A 22154-nucleotide genomic window follows, 5' to 3' on the forward strand; every position below is an offset into this window, starting at 1 on the left:
AAATGTTATTGCCAGTTACCACAACGTTTCAACGGAACCTTTAATAATTGAAGTTGTCAGATTAAATAACCACAAGCAATTACAACTGTCAACGCGACCAAATCAAAAGTCATATTATTTTCACCTATTTGGCAATGTCGTCCGCACTGACGACCTCGGCGCCCCTTTGGCCACTTGCGAAAAGTTTAAGTATTGATTGGTATTTGAATAATAGATGTATTTGCTGCTTGCGGTGTCAATGAAGTGCTTGGCTTGCCCCATGTCGCATGACTGGGTGGCCTCAATGCCAATCGATTGGGGGCATGGGCGGATAAATGAGTTGCTTTTGTTTGTTTATCGCCGAATATCTCAAAGATGCACACTTCAATTCATCTCAGTTCAGTCGAGCTTTAGTTTCGTTCAATTCATTCAGTCCAGTGCAGCCAACCAGCGACGGATAAAACACTCCAAAAATGCAATAGAGCGTAAACCGTTGATCAGGATGAAGCAGAGCTCTGCTCGAGTTGCTTTTTGCACAAATTTACATTTAATGACGTTTAAGTAACTGGAAGGTGCCAAAAAGCCATTGAAATTGCTTTGCACTTTATAGTTACAAGTAATTCAAATGATGCTTATGGTTGACCTCGAATTCTATGTTGAATTTATTCTACATGTGGATACTATTATCTGGAATTTAGATCAACAACTGACAAACACAAAGTGAAAAGACTTTGCTACTTTAATAATTATATATTTCTGATTGCAATGTAATCATGAAGTATATCAACTCAATCATCAATTCAAATATTAATTATTTTATGGATATTAGTCGCTTTCTATTTAAAGCACTCAAATCATTTCACAAACCAAATCAAGACTGAATACAAATCCATTAAGATTAAGTTAGAATGAATGCTCGAGAGTGGGTATCTCTGTTCGAACTGAATCTTTGCACTCTTAGTCAACAATAAATTTGTGGCCATGTCTGAGGTTTAACTCGAAGAAAAAACCATTTAGGGTCTATCAAAAAGTCTAATCTGCACTTCGTGCAGCAACACAGCCCGACTGAATAACTGAACCCGTCTTAACCAACTTGCCACGTGCAATAAATTTCTAGGCGCAATGTCTGCACTATTTGTGGCTAGTCCCAGGACTAAGGCGTTGCCTCTTTTTCTCTCGTCTCCAAGGAAAGAATTGTCAAGTGGTGAACGAAGTTTCAATGGCAATGAGCATGGGCTTGATGTGAGTTACTCTCACAGTTAAACACGTGCTTTGTACGTGATCTGATAAGGAATTGAAGCCAACACAGGAGCATGTGTATAGTTGGTTAAACTGTGTCACATTCGTTTGAACCCACCGCAAAAGGAAACAAATTCCACGCCCTAACGTTGTTATTTCCGGTGAGGTTTGGGCAGCACTGTTTACACAGTTTGACAGCCGATGTCGCCGAGTTCGCTGCGCTAATTTGCTTTAAATTGGCTTTTACGGCAATCGCTGCTTGTTTCAGTGATAAATGACTGGAAGCCCTTGACCCAAAACCCCTCAATGAGACGTCCAAGCTTATTTCAAATGTGTTTTTGTTATCACTAATGGCATCTGCAGCTGGAGTTTTTCCTGCTGTGCACGCTGGTAAGTTAATAAATTGGTAAATAAAAATTAATGCAGCATAAATTACAAATAGCCAACACTCAACATTGACGACGTCGCTGGCTCTTGACAAATTTCCTTTTTTTGCCCACTCACATTGTGGCCATAATTAACGAGCAAAGTTTTTAACCTTTTGTGCAAGTTCTGCAGCCAGAGTCCAGTCGCATGGTCCCGTTGCTTATCCGCAATATTGGCTGCTTATCGCAACAATGCCATCTGAGTGGCCAGCAGCTTGTGGCAAGCAGCTTGCGGCATTTGCCCTGTGGGCGTGGCATGTCAACTAATGAGAGTGCGCGACCAGTCGAAAAGTTTTTCTTTTCACTTGGCATAATTAATGAAGCGCACGTTAGTCAAAGTGTTTGACCGATTAATCAGCAAAGCAATAAAATCTTTAAAGCTGTGCATAGATTATTGGCGCCTTTGAAATTCTTTGGATCATGTTCAAGTTGTTAACGCATTTCGGTCGAGTAAATCACAGTAATTTAAGATTAATTTCAACTGACTAGCATTCCAATTACAAACTATACTATACAAATGTAAAATATTCAGTGATTCTGTAAAAATTTCTCTTAACTACACAAAATTATATTACTCACTTTGAATATTGTTAAAAAATTTGTATAGTACTTTCAATTTAATTATTACCTGCTATCACATCTGTAGCTAATTAAACCCATATAAAAAAAATTAAATAATAAAATATGAATATAGAAAAAAGCAATACATATTTTGAAAATGGGATTTTAAAAATAAAGAAATTGTAGGTGAAGTTAGTACTACGAAATAATTTAAAATATGTAGGTTGCTTTGAGATAGTTTCCACTATCAGATTAGTAACAACTAGTAGTCTATACCTTTAACGTACTGTAATGTTACTATAAAATGTTTGCATATATTTTTGAGTACAAAATATACAATCTTTTCATCACTCATTGCAAAAATATTATCGTATCGTATTCGTTTAGAGAGCATATTAGAAATGTTTTTTTATTACACAAAAAAATAGATGACTTAGTGAACATGCTGCACAGGAAAAATTAAAAGGCTGCAGCGACGAATTTCGAAATGTGGCAAAGATTGCCGGCCTGGTCGATTGCACAACACATTTGTTGATTCGCTTGCGGCAGAAATTGTGTGCCACAAATGGACACACATAAATCATGCGTGTGGCAAACCTCGACTGAAAGTTTGTACGCACAATTGGCTTAATTTCAAAGCTTTTCCCAGCACAGGTGGCGATTCACATCGACACAATTCTTTCTGGCACACCATTTCAAAACATTGCAAACTAAATGTGAACTTAAGCTTCTTTAATTTAATTTGGCTGAGAACTTTTAAAGTGCAAGTGCTGAACCATAAGTAACAACTAATTGATTTTTTAATCAATGCTTAGGCTATTGACAATAAAACTTAAAATTGACTAAATATATGTAGATATAAGAAGAAGACTATTCGACTATTCGGGAACTACAAACTTTGAAATAGGTTAAAAAGTCTAAAAGCAAGGTGTAGGATAGAATTACAGCATTGCTTTTGCTTGATTAATAACATACTATATAATAAATAAAACCTAATAAAGTAGCAAATCGATGGGGCTGTCATTGATTAGCCTCTTGCTATATGAGATATAGGCAGCAGATTGAAATGAATGTTTAATTTAAAAGAAATATTTGCTACCATCAGACCAAAATTTGCCTATTTCAAATGACTTCATTAAATCTTAATGAGAGTAATAGAAACGACAAAAAGGGGGGCAACAAAATAAATGGCAACGGGGCTAAAAACTTAAACGATGCTAAATTTTGTGTAATAAATCGTACTCACACCCTGCACAAACTGTATTCAGTGTCATTGTCAGTGCTTTGCCAACTGTTGCACACAAGCTATTTTCATTCATAAAAACTTTGTAACTTTGACGCCTGCGCATTTCTCTAGCTCAGATATATTTGGTTTCCGTTTGCGCCAAAATAGAAATCACAGTCAAAGTCGCTTCAGTACGATTTTGAACGTTCATCAGCGAAGTCGCATTCGGACCATGTCGCTACATTTGAATAATGGATAACGCGATTTAAAGTCAATTCTAAATTCCGTCTAACAACAACAACAACAAAATATATTTATAAAAATGTATAATTAAATAAGAATTGGTGTACACCATGGAATCTAAGCATCTTTTATTGCTAATTTGGTTTACATTGTGTTTTAATTACTTGTGCCATGGTCGCGAAATTCTATTCGTTATCTCTTGCCCACGCGAGGGATTGAAGAATTGCCGAAAACTAGAAGAGAATCTGTGGCAACAACAGCAGCAAATAACCGAGATGATCCCAATGGATTATGATTACGCCATTAAGGTTCACATAATGCATGAACTATTCAATTACTGGACACTGCTCGACGCGTTGCCACATTTGCGAAGCCAGACACGTCTGCTAAATGCCAACACCGAATGGATTATTTGGTGTCAGCAAAACACGAACGTGTCCTCCCTGCGTGCTCTGCTCGACCAGCTAAATCGCCAGGATGCCCAAGAGGTGCGTTGCCGCCGACAAAATAAACCTTACGCAATTAAGTTGTACAACAAGAAAGAAGATTGATTAATTAGGAAAAGAGCAAACAAATTGTTTATTTTACTCAAAAATTAACCAAGCTCTGATTTAAAGCATTTATTAATTTAATGCTATAGTGAATATTTTACATATTTGCAGTCTAAAAAAAAATAAACCAATTAAGAAGACAGCCGTAAATATTGGCTGTAATGGACTAATCACTCGAACTTAAAGTTTGTTTTAACAAAGGCCGGATTTAGTTCTTACTATGATGGACTTTGGAAGATATATAATATTAAAAATAAAATTATAAATTAATTCGGTATCCTTGTCTTTTATAGTTGATGAGATGCAAGTCTTCATACGTACCGAATGAAAGGGGCAAATATTATTCAAAATATACACATATTCGGCTATAAAAGTTGAAAATTATGTCTACTGTGCCTGTTACGTATATTTCGCCATAGAGCCTTTTCGTTTTTGTAATGTGAAGGGCCCAAAAACAATTTTCTTGAATGTATGAATTTGTAACATATGGGAAATTGGCTCAAAAAGGTTGCAAGATGTTTATCAAATTGTGTTCTTTCTTAAGCTTTCGCTTAAATTTTGCAATACTTACGCTTGTTTCCATAATTTTCAGATGGCCTACTTCGGACACGCCTTGTATGATGCTGAGGCAACGATAGTGCATCACTTTGCGCACTACAAGAATCCAACTTGGTTCCCGTATCCAATGCTAAGTTCTGGCGTTGTTTTCACAGGTGTTTTACTCCGCAGGTAAGTTCAGTGGGGAGTGAGGGGAATTACTGCAACAAGGCGATGCCCATTACTCATCATGGAACATGCATTTGCGTTTGCAGACTGGCCGAACTTGTTGCTGCTAATCCCCAAAATGTCACCAGGCACAGCGAATTCGCCATAGATGCGGCGCATGAGTTGGCCCGATTCATTTTCGATAATTTAGCACCTTCATTGCCAAATAAACATGATGATGAGGATGATGATGATGATGATAGCAGCAGAAACAGTGTCGAGAAAGACTTGTTACAGTGCAGAATAATTTTGAAAAGTGCTGCCTACATTTGTCCCTCGGCGAACTTGTCGCCAGCCTGGTCTGGAGAGTTTGAACTCCCCCGAGAGACGCCGAAGTTGAAGCCGAAGCCTGTGTCTTGTATGTTGCATGCAACTCCTGAAACGGCTGCTGGGAATGTCGAACATTGTGTGAGTTGATTTATGAATGCATTCATGGTTGGCCCCTTGAGCGTTGTGAGTTGTAAGTTGTAAGACTTACTCAAACACGGGTCAGTAATATTCGAAGTGTGTTGGATACAAGTTCTAAACGTTAAAAGATAGTATTATATACGATTTCCCGGATACCGGATACACTACTTATTTATTTATATCTTGACGCACTACGATTTGATCTGATCGTTAGAACCCATTAAAATTAAGATCCCATAATCTATAAAACTTATTATGTCAAGAATGTTTTTTTAAATTTAGATTAATTTTTCAATTTCAACTTAAGCCAGCTAGGCTTAGCTAAAATTTAAATATGACTTTAATATATAAGAGTTTTATCAATATTAACATACAAATGTTTAATATACGATCACTGCAAATATACTATTTTCTCCGTTCGTATGTCTGTTATAGATGAATTTTTTTTGGGAATCTTGAGTGAAAGTGCAAAAATTTGTTTGGTATTCTGGACATAAATATTTTTGATTCGTAGTTTTGCATATTAACGAAAAGTTGTTTACGTTAAGTGCAGTGAGAGTTTTCAATGAAAGCAAGAGAATATACAGTAGAAGCAACTTCAAAATTTGGAAACAACAATTTAGAGCAAACATTAGTGCAGCTTTAGGCAATTGAAGCAATTAGCATTCGACTAGGCAGCTATAACCATAAATTCTCTGACAATGGTCAATCGAAAACTGAAACTCTGTCGATTTTCGCCCACAAATACAAACATAAACACAAAACAGGTGCACACAACGGGATCTCACATCTATTTTGCAATCAAAACCTGTGCAAAATTCCATAAGGAGCGAGTACCAATCATCGAACGCACCTGGGCGCAGGATGCCAGGCAGCGCAAATACTACAGCGATGTGGCAGGTAAGGCGACACAATATCTCGATAACGTAGAGCACAATTAAAGCAAATGAGTGTCTGCAACAGCATGGGGCATGGGGCATGAATGCAGACACACAAACATATACTGCAAACAGCCTCACTTTAACTTCAACTACCATATTGAATATTCATTGATTTGTCTTTGTGATCTTCCACAATTTGACCTACGACAACAACAACATCGGCAACAATTAGCAACCACAACAGATGCCAGCATACCGACAATCAGCACCGGGATACCAAATGTTGCAACTGGACATTGTGCCAAAACATTGGCAATTTTGCAATTATCCCTCAAGGATATCAGACAGTCAACGGACATTCGTTGGCTGATGCTCGTCGATGATGATACGCTACTGAGGTGTGTGTACTCGTATAGTGTTGTAAGTGTGTGTGAGCCATGATTTTTATGCAGCTCACTCGCCTGACAGCACATTCAATTAAAATTATTATTGTTATTATTTCTTTCATTGCTTTCCAATGTGTGGCATTAATCTGATTCAGCGTGCCTCGATTGGCCGCTCTGCTGAGCTGTTACAATCACACGGACCACATTTATCTGGGCGAACGCTATGGCTATCGATTGTATGCGCCGGATGGCTTCAACTACCACACGGGTGGCGCTGGGATTGTGCTCAGTGTGCCGCTTGTGCGACTCATAGTGGAGCATTGCAGCTGCCCTTCTCCGAGTGCGCCGGATGACATGATCCTCGGCTACTGCTTACAGACACTGGGTGTGCCGGCGTTGCATACCTCCGCCTTCCATCAAGCACGGCCGCAGGACTATGCTGCGGATGTGTTGCAACTAAATGCGCCCATTTCGTTCCACAAATACGTGCAGACAACGCCGGAGCACACGTATAAACGGTGGCTGGGTGGCCAGCCACTGAACAACGCCACTATACATCATGTTTCTGGCAAGGATCAGCAGGCAATTCCAATTCCACTTAGTGGACAGGGGCTGCTGCAGCTGGCCAATGTGCCAACAGGATTAGATGGGTCCACAAAGCATCTGGATCTATAGTTGTTTGCAGGTGAGTGACATAACTAAAGTATTTGAAGCATAATTAGAAACCTTCGTTAGCTTAAATTGTTGGCTGTGACAGTTGGATAAGTCTTGTCACCCCAAAGCCGTGGCATGTCCACAATTCAGTGTACTCCAGGTGCCACAGCCATCAAGCGGCTGCCAAGCGCACAAATTTCCATTTTCAATCGCGAAAAAAGTTTGTCGGTTTGCGAATTGCTAAATCTTTACTGCATATGTGTGGGTACATTTAGTTGTATGTGTGTGTGTATGTTGCGGTCTTCATGAGACTTTAATTAGTGGAAATGTTGAAAAGCGGTTCTCATTCAGACGGTTAGGTCTGTTTATACGAGGATTGGGGTTAATCCCTTAGAATTCCATCTGAACCCTAAAACAATGCTATACCATTTAACGAATTCGTTAAGAAAACCCATTATATGACATAATATACAAACGTGTGCAGAACAGACATTTTGAAACCGTTTAAATTCTGCGGACAAGCCTAGAAAATAGGTATAGCAAAGATTTTGCATCATTCTGTAATACTTTAATTATATTCCTCCAATTTCACAAAAATGTCAACTTAATCATTGTAGATACTAAAATGTTTTATGTTAGTACATTATAATAATCAAAAAGCTTAGGAATACTAATTCGAGTGTGCTAGTGTACACACAATTTGTTACGTATTATTGTGTGATATTATTCTTAAAATATTAAAAATTAATATTCTAAAAAAATACAGATATACTGAAAGTTAAATTAGGCATATTGATAGCATAGATCAGACGAAAATTCAAAGCTACTAAGACCCAAATGCAACAACAAGAATTGCCAAACAAAAATATTTCTAAATAACTTCTATAATTTTCGTCAGATCTCAAATAAATTTGTAGAATTCCTAAATGTTATTATTCTACGCACCAAAAATTGGCTCTAGCATATTAAAAATCGAGTGATAAGCTGCAACTTGATCTGCGGAAAACAATAATGGCTCTATCACTATAGATACCAGATATAAAAATATGCCGCATTAATCTACTAAACTTATTTGCCGCCAGTCAGTAGCTTTCGATCACATTCCGTCTGTCCGGTCATCATTGGTTTTCCTTCTACTTAGAGATAGTGACAGCATTTGTTAGCTATATGTATTGAAGACTTAGTATCATATACTAATGAGCTAAATACAACGGTTACGAATAACTATAGCATTTATGTTTGCTGAAAATTTGGTTATGATCAGATAAAAATCAGAAGTTTCAAAGAAATAGTTTTGTATGGGCTCATGTATGTATGCGTATACGATATACATGCTCGCCTCTATATTTGTAAATGCATAACTGCGATAGCTCTATTGGTACAGTGCAAGCTTATTACTGCTGTGGTAACTCGGGTTCGAATCCGCTCGGGGTAAAACAATCGTATTTACAACAATTATAAATAAAAATTGTGGATTTTGTTAAAGAAATATTTTGTATGAGCAAAACCGCCTGCTATGTATGTATTGTATGTATGCGTATACGTATATCCATGCTCGTCTATATTAGCATCTGTATGCATAAGGGTTCTTAAGCAATGCGATAGCTCAGGTGGTAGAGTGCAAGCCGCGTCTCGAACCCGCTCGAAGTACAAACTTTTTTTTAACCACCCGGTCGGTGGTGCTGGAGTTCAAATTCAAAAATACATGCATATTTATTTTTAATATTTTGAGATTATTACCGCAATATATTGCTTTTATTCAAAATGGGTAGCGGGTATTTCACAGTCGAGCACACTCGACTGTAGCTTTCTTACTTGTTAAACATTGTGTGAGGGATTTTTAACTTTTAACAAAATCTTTGCATGCTTCATTTTATTTTGTGACTTTGGGTAGAAGCTGGAGGGAATGCTCGGGTTTCTTACATTTTTTTTACCACTTTACTTTTTGATGTTTGGCATAAGATTAACGCTAGAATTTCACACACCTAAGACCCATGTCCCCTCATGTCAATCCCCTCCTCTGCTGGACTTTGTCTGACGTGACATTGTCTAATCTACTTTCAAGTAGCCACAAGCAACACCCATGTCCATATAATCTCTATGTACTCTGTGTGTATGTACTCGTGCTTGTGTGCGTAAGCGTGTTGTTGTTTGTGTTGCCTTAAGTCCTGTGACTAGGGAGAAACTTTAATTTTATGCAAAAGAAAATGCTGCATGAAATTCTCAAGATAATGTTAACAATTTTTGACATTTTGTGTGTGGTTCTTTTTTTTATGTATTTCACAGATGAGAAAGCAACAAAGACAAGAAGAAGAAGAAGTATATGATCACTTAAATGTAACTTTTCTTTTAATGGAAATTCTTAGATACAAAATATTAAACAAAGTGATTGAAGTAAGATTAAATGCTTTCAAAAGATGTGTGTATGTATATATATCAAGTGATAAAATAATGAGCAGATATATTATAATAATAAAAAATAATTATTGTAATGGTGTCACATTTTTAATGTTTTTTTATATGTTAGCAAATTTTAACAAAATTAAAATGCCTAATTATATATATGGGCATTTCCAAAATCGCGCACGGGACATTCGTACGCGTTCAAAGTAAAAACACGGCAAAAAGGAAACGTTTTTTTTTCAACTGAAACGCTTAATGTACAGCATTTTATTAGCTCTTTCATTGGTGCAAAGATTGATGTTGGGTATTTTTTCATTTAGAAGATAATTGCAGAAGTCAAGTGATTCGCACGGGACACAAAACGGAAGTGGTTTAAGAGGTCAACCAATTCAAACGCAAATTTCAGCTAATCCAGAGGCAATATTTTAATGAAACTAATTTTAAATTTTTGTGCATTGATGCCTCATTAAGAAGATTCTCAAAAACGACTTGTATTTTTTTTAAATTCAATTTGAAGTAAATTCGCACGGGACATCGCGCACGGGACATTTTTACCACCACTATTTTACACCCGCTACCCATAGTAGAAGGGTATTATAACTTTGTGCCGACAGGAAATGTATGTAACAGGTAGAAAGAGGCATCTCCGACCCCATAAAGTATATATATTCATGATCAGCGTCAACAGGTGAGACGATCTAGCCATGTCCGTCTGTTCGTCTGTGTGTCTGTGTGTCTGTCCGTATGAACACCTAGATAAGACAAGAAGAAGAAGATCAAGTTTGTTTCAAATTTTTGCCAGCCCACTATATGATCACTAGAGTTGCGTATTCTGGTATATAGAATAATAACTATAATTTATGATTCATTTTGATGGAAGTTCTTAGATACAAAATATTAAACAAAGTGATTGATGTAAGATTAAATGCTTTCAGATGATATGTGTATGTAAAATATATCAATTCATATTGTGTAAATAAGAGAGGATAAGTTGGTACTTATGTTGTGTACTTACGGTCGCGCAGACAAACTTTAAATGACCACCAAAAATAAAAATAAAATTTTTTAATATTTACTGCGCGCATAAACTCTGTTTGCAAAAAAATTTGATGCAATTCGAACAAGTGATTTGGATTTACTGATAAGAAATGGTTATTCGGTCGCGCACACATTAAAATAAGTGATAATGTCAAAATTTTTACCGTTATTGGTGATCGCATGTTACTTTTGCGTTCTCTTTCGTTTCTTGCAATCTCCAAATGATTTTACAAAGCAAAAGACAAAGCATAATGCATTTATTTTAGAAGTTGTTATCAAAACAAAATATGCCCTACAAACATCATAATCACAACAGGTGCGTTTGCGGGACTTTGCATTCGAATATTTTGAAATCTATAAATGATAAATGCAAAATTCTTTCAAGTTTATTAAATTTGAATATTTCTTTACGTAACCATGATGGAAAAAATCATTTTCAAGAAATTTTAATTTTTTGGTCGCGGTGGACATTTCTGTGGACATATTATAATCATCTAACTCAAAAATATGGTAATTATTTCAAGTTCTTGTATTTTCATATTTTATATTTTATAGAAACCTATTATATCATTCCGTTGCTTATCAATGTTCAGAAGAAGGACTTCATATGAATCATTTTACACGTCCGCTACTGAAGCTGGTCACTTTGAGAACTTAACACAGTTTCGATAAAACGTTTAATAATTTAAGATATTCGACCAAATCAATTACAAATGTCATCGCGACAAAATCAACTGACACATTGTTTTCACTTCACATTTGGCAATGTCGTCCAAATTTGTAAACCTCTCATTCCCCTCTTTGGGATACTTGCGAAAAGTATTGATTGGTATTTGAATAATAGATTCACTTGCCGCATGCGGCGTCAATGAAGTATGTTGTATGCCCCATGACGCATGGGTGGCATCACTAAGTGCCCATTGACACATCGATTATGGCATGGGCGGATAAATGAGTTGCTTTTGTTTGTTTATCGCCGACAATCTCAAAGATGCATACTTCAATTCAGCTAGGTTAAGCTTAGTTCCCTTCAATTCATTCAGTCCAGTTCGATTCAACCCAGCCAAGCCAACCACTGGCGGATAAACCACTCGAAAGATTCAATGAAGCGTAAACTGTTGATGCTTCTGCCTCCTCTTTTCTTTGAGTTTCCTCTTCAAATTTGAATTTAATGAGGTTTAAGTAACTGAAAGGTGCCAAAATCTTATTGAAATTGCTATGCACTACCGTAAATCTTAAAGTTTTATGTGATTGAAATGACGGGTCAGGTGCACGTTGCTTTTCAGATTGGAGCTCTTTTTGTCAGCTCTATTGATGGAGAATAACTTGTAAAAGGGATTTAGTTACTGATAGTAAATCACAACAATTGCAAATGTTTTAATTCGATAATGAAAACAACTAAATGTTAACAAAGTATTTTTAAATCATTGAGATTTGTAATTTTACATTTATTTTATTACCTTCATTAGAACATTTTAAAGTAAACAAGAAAATTCAATGACAGATCAAGGATTTTAATAAACATGATTATTTTTTAGAAGTATTAAACTCAATGTTACGCAAAGTGGAAGGCGGACAGAAGTTAAATGAAATAAAGATAAATTAATATTGTTTTTGATTTGAGTTTTCGAAAAATTATAGATCCGAAATGGCTGCATTAAAAATAAATATAAAGTTTGTGTTCAAACTAAACAAAACCTAGTAATTCTCAAATCGGTAAAAGACATTTTCCAGCCACAAAACACAAAACACAAAACTGAAAACAAATCCTAAGACAAATCCATTGAAATCAAGTTAAGGCGCCAGAAAGTGGCAACTTCATTCAAACGAAATCCTTCCACTTTTAGCCAGCAATAAATTTGTGTCCATGTCTAAAGTTTAACTCCAGGAAAAAACCATTTTGTGTCTATCTAAAGGTCTAATCTGCACTCCGTGCAGCAACGCAACCCAACTGAATAACTGAACCCATCCGAAGCAACTTTGCCACGTGCAATAAATTCCTAGGCGCAATGTCTGCACTATTTGCGGCTAGCCCCAAGACTTTGGCGTTACCCCTCATCCCCTAGGTAGTTAAATTGTCAAGAGGCGAAGAAGTTTCGAGGGGGAAAGAGAAAGGGAATGGGAATAGGAATGGACTTGATGTGAGTTACTCTCACAGCTAAACACGCGCTTTGTACGTGACCTGATAGGGAATTAAAGCCGACAGAGACATGTGTAAAGTTAGCCAAAACGCGCTGCATTCGTTTGAACCCACAGAATATATCAGTGAACGCAAACAAGGCCGCTTATCCTCCTCCCCCACTCGGTTCCTTTTGAAGTTTTATCCAGTGCGGTTTTAATAGCACTGTTTACACAGTTTGACAGCCGTTGTCGCCGACTTCGCTGTGCTAATTTACTTTAAATTGGTTTTCTTGCGGCACTTACGGCTTGTATCTGTGATAAATGACTGAGGGCGTAAAACGCTGTGCCTTGACACCAGACCAAGCACTCGAAGCCTATTTCTAATGTGTCTGTGTTATCACTAATGACATCAGTAGCAGGATATTTTTCTACTGTTTCTCAAAGAATTATTTTGCTATGTTTAAATACTGTATGTACATACATACATATGTATGAGTAAATAAAAAATTAATACAATAGTACATATAAAAAGTCTAAGTCTTAAAAATTAAAATTTGTAAACATTTATCTCAAAAAAGTATTCAATGAATAGTTTACATTTGTTGTTGTTATTCTTAAATATTATAAGTGCGTGCATTAATCAGGTTAACACATACATTCACTAGTAATTTGTTGTTGCTAACTACCAAACATAAAAAGTTCTGATTTATCGCAACACAACAACACAGAATTCCGCTCTCTATGTCGTCGATGGCTCTTGACAAATTTATATATTTTTTTGCCTCCTTATATTTCGACCATAATTAACGAGCAGAATTGGTAATCTTTTGTGCCTTTTTCATTTCACTACCTTGGTCTCTTATCGCAAAAACCCTCATTTCAATAAGGCAACCGGCATAGCATGTCAAACAGTCGATTTTCTTCTTTCTTTTGGTATACCATAATTAATAAAACGCACGTTAGTCAATGTGTGTGGCCGATATAATAAGGTTTCTTGGGCGCTTTTATTACACGCTGGCCATGTTAAAGCTATTAACGAGTTGGGTAAATAAATCATAGAGATTACGTCAATCTCGAAAAAATTAGAAAATATTTTGTATTGCCTACTTCTAGGCTAAACATGACATTCATATTATTCCTGACAAATTTCCAAGGATGTGTAAGGAAAAGAAATCGCAAAAATTAGTAAAATGTGTAACACACATGATTTAATTGTGTTTTGATGAATTCAAAAACTAAATTAATTTTTACTGCATTTTTAACAATCGAAACTTTTAGTAACTTTTATAATGTGCGAAAAAACAAATTGCATTGCGAAAACTCAGAGTTGAAAAAGCATTTTAGAAAAGTTTTTTCCTTTTGTCATGGCAACCGTAGATGGCTAAATAAATTTGCTGCACGTGACGACGTAAATGGCCGCAGCGAGGGATTTTCAAATGTCAGAGAAATGGCTTCCGACCTGTTCAATTGCACAACACATTTGTTGATTCGCCTGTGGCACAAATTGCGTGCCATAAATGAACGCACATAAATCATACGTGCGGCAAACCTCGTTTGCAAGTTTTTATGCACAATTGGCATAATTTAAAAGCTTGGACTTAGCCCAGGTGACCATTCGCATCCACACATTGCCTTCTAGTATACCATTTTGAAAATTGGAAAACAGCAAATAAACCTGAAATAAATTTCAGTTCAGATAGACGTTCCGGTTTCTACTGATTCAAGGTTTCGTTTGGGTTGCTTCTCATTTATTACGTATCCGCAATAACACGAAACTCAATGGAAATTATTTCTGCGCCTTAAAGTAGGCAAAACTTTTTGCTGCTTGCCACTCATAAGATGTCAATCTACAAAGTATTTGTATCTATGCAAATGCTGTGGTCGCAATTTTCTCCCTAAAAATGTTTAACATGTGCCATATAGTTAGACACGCTAGACTGTAGCTTTTTGACTTAGTTTATAAATAATTTGAATTAACCTTTCGCAGCTACGCATCAGCTAAGCGAACATTTTTAATGACTTCGCAAAGTTACACACACTCAAAACACGTAACATAAAGAAGCAACGAGACCGACATTTGTTTTTATGTGTGAGATACTTGAAAGTTCATAAAAATGTCTGTTGATGTGGCAAGCGGGGGTTGGATGCCTGGAATGCCTTGGTCGCAGTCAACGCAAGCGCTAATTAGTCAAGGATTTGGCATTAAGGACTGGCCTCAGTACCAAGTTGAATGTATAAAATGTAAAACACGCACCACGCCATATTTAAAATATTCAAAATATTATTTTTATGCTGTTTGTAAAAAAAATTTGAAATTTCGAGCACGTACTGTAAAAGTTAAACAAAATTTGTGTTTATTATGACTTCGTTCATTTGCTACGCTTGACGTGAACTTTATGGGCTTGGAAATTTTACAACGTTCGAATAGCTATTGGGGATGGTTGTATTTAAATTTGAACGATGATATTGTTTATCAAATTAACTGTCCTTTTGGCACAACGTTTGCAATGCATATTCATTTGCACATTTAATTACACTTGAGACTTGCACAAAATCAAACCACATTCAAATTGCATTATTCAATCAACCAGGTTGTCCTCCCTCAGAGGCTGCTTATGTCCATGTGTAAGTCCATCTACGTGTGTGTGTGTGTCCAAAAACAGTTGAACAATTGCCACTGCAATTAGGAGCATTGGAATTTTGATTAATGAATACAAGCATGTAAACGAAATAGTCCCATGCAAATTTGCGAGATATATCTTAAGTATATTCAAGTGTTTTAATGATTACATACCAGTTGTGGCTTTAATCTTAAATGTGGCCAAAACATGCTTAATCATAGCACACAAAAAAAGGAATCACATTCAATTAATTAGCATCAATTCAGAGGTCCTAGAACACAACGCAAGCCAAACGTGCATGACAAACTTCCGCTTTTCGGTTTGGTCGCAGGTTGGCTTAGATGAACATTTAAGAGAGGGCGGGCAGGCTGGCGGCTTACTGCATTTGTGGCTAGTGTCCAGTTTTGTTTTCGGACCATTTCACGGGCACAAACGAGTCCAAGTTGAAAACTGCTGCCGGACAACAGGGCAAAACAAATTCGTACGAAACTAAAATACGTGCAAAGTTTACAAAAAACAATTTGGTTGTGGCTCGGCCGCTTCCGTTGCAGCTCCTGTCCAGGTTGTTTAATTATTTGCCATTTAGCAGCAAGAAAAACTTTTTCCTACTATTGAATTACTAATTTTATGCAACTTAAATGTAAGGTACTGAAAAAATTTTATATAGTGAAATTTAAAAATAGCGTTTTTACTCAATTAATCTCAGTAATTCCAAAAAATTATCTTTTATGCTTTGAATGTCAACACCAACATCTTAATAAAAGTCTATGTTATTGATTTGAAGTTAGCGCGCAAACACTATTTAGCGTTGCCACACAGTTTTAAATACTTAGTTGCTGAACAACGTTGCCATCATTCGGGCAATGCATGAAGTTGGCTGCGCTTCTGCAAACAGCTGTGAACCAAACACAGCTCGTTCGTGCATTTCAAACAAAACGTGTTTACAATTTTGTGTATTGTCAAATATAAATAGAAATGACAATGACAGAAATTGAAGGCTATAAAGGTAAGATATAATAAAGATAGCGGGCTTTATGAAACTAACGTAAATATTATTTCCAGTTGTGCCGCTCAAAGTGACACCTGAAGCGAAAAATTGCCACAGCATTTACATGCGGGAGCATTTCATACGTCTTATGGATCCCAACAAGCCGAAAGGCCGAACACTGTTTTTGTTAAATATTCCTCCATATGTCACAGAAACGAGTCTCGAAACATTCTTCAAACGCATAGGCAACGTGGAGAGTGTTTTATTTGCTGCTAAGCCAGGACGCGAAGAAACCGCCAAATGGTATGAAGGCACCGATGTTCCGTTCTCAAATATAAAAGCGCCGTTCAAGTTCAAGGTAGCCTACATTGTGTTCCAGAAGAGCAGCAGCATTGGCCGTGCACTGGCCATAGAGAGCATTGATTTGTACAACAGCAGCGGTGAATCCCTCATCAAAACAGGCATGGAACTGTGGCACGATGAATACGAGAACAAGTTTATATTGGATGTTGCGAAAACGCAAGCAAAGATAAATGCATATATGGCAGACTATGATAAACGGGAGCGTGCCGAACAGGAGGCAGCCAAAAAACAGCGAAGCTGACGCTGATGGTTGGGTCACAGTGGGCAAAGATGGTCGTAATGCGGGCTTCGAGCAAAAGGAGTCAATAATTGGACGTCTGGAAGGCAAGTTAGCCAAGGACAAGAAAACCAAGGAGCTTAAAAACTTTTACACATTTCAAATACGCGAAAGTAAAATGCAGAATGTGGTAGAGCTTCGCAAAAAATACGAAGAAGATAAGCGGAAAATTGAGATGTTAAAACAATCGCGAAGATTCAGACCTTTTTAGTGAATAAATTCAAATAAAATGTATAGAATATAAAAATAAAAACCATTTTTAAAAGAAATGTTATCAGTAGTTTAAATATAATAATTCTGAAAATATCCTAGCAGTAAACAAATTAAAGCATTATTGTATAATGTGATCAACACATTGATTACAAATAGCTGCTTAACATGCGTATTTAATGTAAAGGAAGCTTTGCTTACAAATATAAAAGTAAAAAAAAACTGTAGTTCGAGCAATTTGTTATATATTCAAAAAAAATAAGGAGAACTTTCATTCGCTACAAACAAAATTGCATTTAAAGGTCATATTTTGTTCAATCCAATACGGAACATAAATTCAAAAAGTCTTAATGTAAAGTTAATAACATTCAGTTGGCTAAATATCAATGAAATTTTAAAGTATTTTTAGTTCGCCAAAATTGCTGCAACTCTTTTAAAGTATGAGTAATTTAATGGAAACTGGCAAATGGTAGTCACAATAATTAAATTAACTCTTCGATCAGAATTATCACGGGTAATAGTAAGGTGCTTAAGCAAAGGTGAAGAGTTGAATAAATGTGAAAAATACATTCGCCCAAACAAGTAGGGAAGCAAATATATATGTATGCATATATGTATGTATCTGTAAGTACGCATTCGCATATGCGTTGGATGACATGACCGCTGTTCGAAATCCTCATAAATTTATTGCCATTGACACTTTGCCGCGACTAAATCCTGGCCTGGCCTGCCATAATTTCACGGCAATGCCATAACTTATAAGCGAGCCGCAGTTATGCGTCCGTTGTCCACCGAGAGGTCCCCATAAAAGCGCATAAAAAAAAAGCAAACAACAACAACCACAAAATACGCTAAAGAAAATGCAATGAGAAGGAGAAGAAACGCTGCGCTTATTGTGTGATAATCGTATATGGTTTATGTTAATTTGAGAAATGATAAAAATATTTCGCTTATCAATTTTAATCATCATAATCGTCGCGTTGCCATCGTCGCGACGCAGACAGAAACGCAGAGACCTCGCGCTCCACGCTCAGCACGCGATCCGGATCTGTTGTCGTCGTTGTTGCTGTTGTTGTTGTTCTTGTTGTGGTTGTTGCTGCTGCATGTGAAGAGCTTGAGACTTTTAGGCATAATGTGGCGCGCGTAAATTTCCAATCCACTATCTACCAGCAACTGGGGTAATCGGAGAGTCTGGAGTTCGGAGTGAAATACAAACGAGGTACGCGTTGGGTAACGCATACAAACATACACAAGCACACAGACACACACACATCCAAATCTGAGTTGTTGTTGTTGTTGTTGTTGGCCATCATCAAGATTGTTGCTGTTGTATGCTTGTCATTGGCTGGAGGCCTGGCCTACTGTGGAGCCTAAAGACAGCAACACATTCATAATTTCTTCCGATTTGTATCGTTTTAAACATTTTAAATTGATTAAAATGCGATAAATCATAATCGCCCAGTGTCTGCGATCAGGGGACTCTGGAATTGGAGTTGCAGTTGGAGTCTGAAAATGGTGGGATTGGGGTCTCTTCGTCGCAGACTGGAGCGTCTGCGTCTGTGACCGGGTGATGGAACGATTTATGAGCCTTGAACATAATAAAGTGTTAACGGAACGAGTTATTAAGGTAATCTGAATGCGCATAAGTTAATAAAAGCTCGTTGCACTTTCGTTAGAGCTGCGACGATTTGCCTTTGCATTTGCATTGGAGCCACACATGCCGTTTGCTTTGCTGTGCTTAGGTTAGCTTTAGATTGGTGGTTTTCTGGTTGCCAGTTAGGCAAGTCACAACGAGTTGCGTCTAAGGTTGCATAGGCCCCGTTGCGGACACACAAGATGTCGAAAAATATAACATAAAACGACCACACGTACGTCTCCCATGCCGCGCAGCAGGACATCGAGAGATCGAGAGACCACAAAACATAAACGCCGTGTCTTGTGAGCAGAACAATCAATAAATTTGAACACGTGAGCGGGACGCGAATGCGGACAGCAACAACAGCAACAACAACAACGAACATAACAACAACAGCAGAAGCAACAACAACAATGAGTACAACGCGATAAGTGATCACCGTGTCGACTGATTGGGCAGCAACAGCAACAGCAACAAAATTCACTTTTTTCACTGTAAGTGGGAAGTGCAGGAACTTGGAAGTTGTCTTCGAATCGAGCTGAAACTTTTTAGGTGCAGTAGAAAAACTAATACGTATAGTAGGATCACTTATTTTACCGGAAACGGAAATACACTTTTACATAAATATATCTATAAATAAATGTTAATATAAATAAATATTAAGGCAATATTTTATTATATCATTTGCATTATATTTTTAGAAGGTATCAAACAAAATATGTATAAAATACTTGTTAATTTTATGATAAATACAGTGCAATAGAACCAACAACAAAAAACTATCCCATTACTAGTGTACAAGATTAAGATTATAAATAAAAGGAATAAGCACTTCTGGAAAGATAATGAACATAAGATTAAAGATAGTAAAAACATTTGTATTTTCTATAAATTTCCTGACGTTTTTTTGTGCTAATTCTTTTTATTTCCACACATGTCTAAAATAAATACCTTAAAATTTACTTATTATCAATTAAATAGATTGTAAATAAACAGAATAAAAAAAAATGTCTACAATAAATGCAGAGATTTCATAACAAAAACTAAGATAAAAATAATAAAAGTAAAAAGCGTGGTCAATTGCCTAGATTAGAGTTTTTGAAGTGAAACTAAAATAAAAATTTCAGATAAAATTTGATTATTCTAGTGAATAGGAAGAGATGGGTGGGTAAAATTGCATTAGGTAACCGACCATTTAATAACAATCCCCAAACTGATACCAAGTGGTTGTATCGACATCGTCCACCATAATGGGTTCTCGTCGTGCTGTCGATGGACCATATAAATTATAGCGCCTGGATCCGGCAACCACCTCGCGATATCGTCGAACTGGAGTGCGGGACATGTGCAGCTCCATGAGATCCCATTCGTTAAGATCCTGGAAGACCGATCGCAGCATATGCATCCGTCCTAGCAGCTCCGTCTCACGGAGTCCCTCATAGTTGCGTCCGGTTCGAGATCTAAAGGATTTATACACCTCGCTATTCTGCTTCGCCTCAGTGGCTGTCTGCAGCTCCTTGCGATAGAGAGCTCGAATGCCGCGACCCAAGTGACGAATATGCTCAAAATCCCGTATATTGAGGGCTACCAAAGCAATGGCATCCAGATTGAGAAGCTTATGGCCATCGATGTAGTTCTCCCTGAAGGTTTGCTGTTTGATAATTTCACGAATTACGGATTACAAGTGCTTCAAAATTATTTAAACTAGCGAACCTCATATTCTGGATAACCAAAATCAATCAGCCAATTGGCCACATCATTGATGTTCCACTTAAAGACCTCAGTACGTCCCTGGGCATCGACGACGGCGGCACAGAGATTGAAGAGCGAGTCTGGCGAGGCTCTAAATGAGAGGGGCACATCATTTTTATCGTACTCCACATCGGGATACATGTAGCTGGGATAGCGAAATGTAAAATCCTGCTCATCATCATCGCAATCGCCTGGTTCACTGATGCTTAGACTCTCCATATTTGCATATTTGCCGCGCAATAATGGCGTTGATACCGATGACGGCGACGGAGGCGTTGAGGATGACAACGAAGCCATTCGAGCGAAAGATACGTACTGTGCCTACCTTACCCAAATTTAGTTGCGCCAAGTCGTTTTGATTGCGGTTTTCTCCCCAAAAAAAATATCCTGTTCGTGTTTTGTTTACTTTGCCTGGTTGCGTTTCTCCATACGCTTCTTCTAAAGGATATACGGACTTTGTTGTCAAGTTGAAAACACAATACTCAATACTATACTATATTAAATAAATATCCTTAATAATAATTATTTGTCCATTAAATAGAATAATTCTATGCCGCCACGATGTATAAAATATGTATTCAAATTAATGAATTTTTTTAATACAATTAAATTAAATTAAATTTAAAGAATAACAGTTCTCTAATATATATTAATGATTGTATAGTATATATTTTATAATATTTTTAATACCATTTTCTATGGTGGTATTAAGAAATTCATCTCACTTTCTAAAATTCACAACAAAACAATATTTTTATTTCAATATTAATATAAACCAATAATTTATTAAATATTAAACTAAATTAAAACTAAATAAGCACTGGTTCCGGCTTCCACTCCGCAAAAGGAATAAATGTAGTTAAGGTACACATACAATTTATATTTTCCAATTACAATTCATTTTTTAGGGTATTCCACATTTGCTATGCAGTACATTGGGTCCTTCTTTAACTTACATTTCCCGTGATTGCATTTGCATATTCATTGTTTTTTTTTCGGGGTCACTTGGCCGCGGTGAGAGGGGCGGTGTTAGGCGCCGCAATGTATGCTACGTAACGGCACGGCAGGATTCACATTAACAAAACGAACTTCGATTCACAAATTTTTACATTTCCACTATTTATTGTGTTGATTTTGGGCAGTTCACAAAGTTTAATAGCTCACTGAAATTTCGAAGCAGCAATTGCGGTTTCAGGAATGCGGTTAGATTTATGACTAAACTTAATATGCAGAAACATTACCCACTTTATTATTGACTGCCCACATATAGATATCGTACAGAGATCACTCAATTTCAAACAAATTTACCATACACTCCCCACATAGCATGTGCAGGAAAGAGATAAAGCATCATTGGCGATAGAGTCTGTTAGCTCCGCCCACTTGAATGGATGGCTCGCATTGGCTGCTAGCTGCCATGCTGTCTCT

The 22154-nt window shown here is 36.9% G+C and overlaps 3 protein-coding genes across 3 annotated transcripts; 2 read left to right on the forward strand and 1 right to left on the reverse strand.

Moving 5' to 3' along the window:
• The first annotated feature begins 3649 nt into the window (after positions 1-3649).
• Positions 3650-9796, forward strand: LOC133846050 (beta-1,3-glucosyltransferase-like). The gene is made up of 7 exons (XM_062280767.1): positions 3650-4160; positions 4816-4952; positions 5036-5396; positions 6164-6296; positions 6522-6675; positions 6819-7348; positions 9604-9796. Exons 1-6 carry the CDS (start codon positions 3948-3950, stop codon positions 7336-7338), a joined length of 1518 nt encoding a protein of 505 aa, XP_062136751.1. The 5' UTR covers positions 3650-3947; the 3' UTR covers positions 7339-7348; positions 9604-9796.
• Positions 9797-16350: 6554 nt separating this feature from the next.
• On the forward strand, positions 16351-17388 carry LOC133850085 (ribosomal RNA-processing protein 7 homolog A). The gene is given in 3 exon segments (XM_062286061.1): positions 16351-16506; positions 16563-17074; positions 17076-17388. Coding segments are annotated over 3 exon segments (807 nt in total). The 5' UTR covers positions 16351-16475; the 3' UTR covers positions 17340-17388.
• A 2671-nt stretch (positions 17389-20059) lies between these two features.
• Positions 20060-21027, reverse strand: LOC133850620 (uncharacterized). Its single transcript, XM_062286745.1, has 2 exons — positions 20688-21027; positions 20060-20625 (listed from the first exon to the last, which is right to left on the reverse strand). The coding sequence occupies exons 1-2, from the start codon at positions 21021-21023 to the stop codon at positions 20170-20172; spliced, it is 792 nt and encodes a 263-aa protein (XP_062142729.1). The 5' UTR covers positions 21024-21027; the 3' UTR covers positions 20060-20169.
• Between the last annotated feature and the right edge of the window lie 1127 nt (positions 21028-22154).

The sequence above is a fragment of the Drosophila sulfurigaster genome, chromosome 2L (genome assembly GCF_023558435.1).
Source record: "Drosophila sulfurigaster albostrigata strain 15112-1811.04 chromosome 2L, ASM2355843v2, whole genome shotgun sequence".
NCBI lineage: Eukaryota > Metazoa > Arthropoda > Insecta > Diptera > Drosophilidae > Drosophila > Drosophila sulfurigaster.

Coding starts and splice junctions, on each gene's coding strand:
- LOC133846050 (XM_062280767.1), top strand. CDS start 3,948: ATGATCCCAATGGATTATGATTACGCCATTAAGGTTCACATAATGCAT. Junction 4,161..4,815: donor ATCGCCAGGATGCCCAAGAG/GTGCGTTGCCGC, acceptor CATAATTTTCAG/ATGGCCTACTTCGGACACGC. Junction 4,953..5,035: donor ACAGGTGTTTTACTCCGCAG/GTAAGTTCAGTG, acceptor TTGCGTTTGCAG/ACTGGCCGAACTTGTTGCTG.
- LOC133850620 (XM_062286745.1), bottom strand. CDS start 21,023: ATGGCTTCGTTGTCATCCTCAACGCCTCCGTCGCCGTCATCGGTATCA. Junction 20,626..20,687: donor TTGGTTATCCAGAATATGAG/GTTCGCTAGTTT, acceptor ATTATCAAACAG/CAAACCTTCAGGGAGAACTA.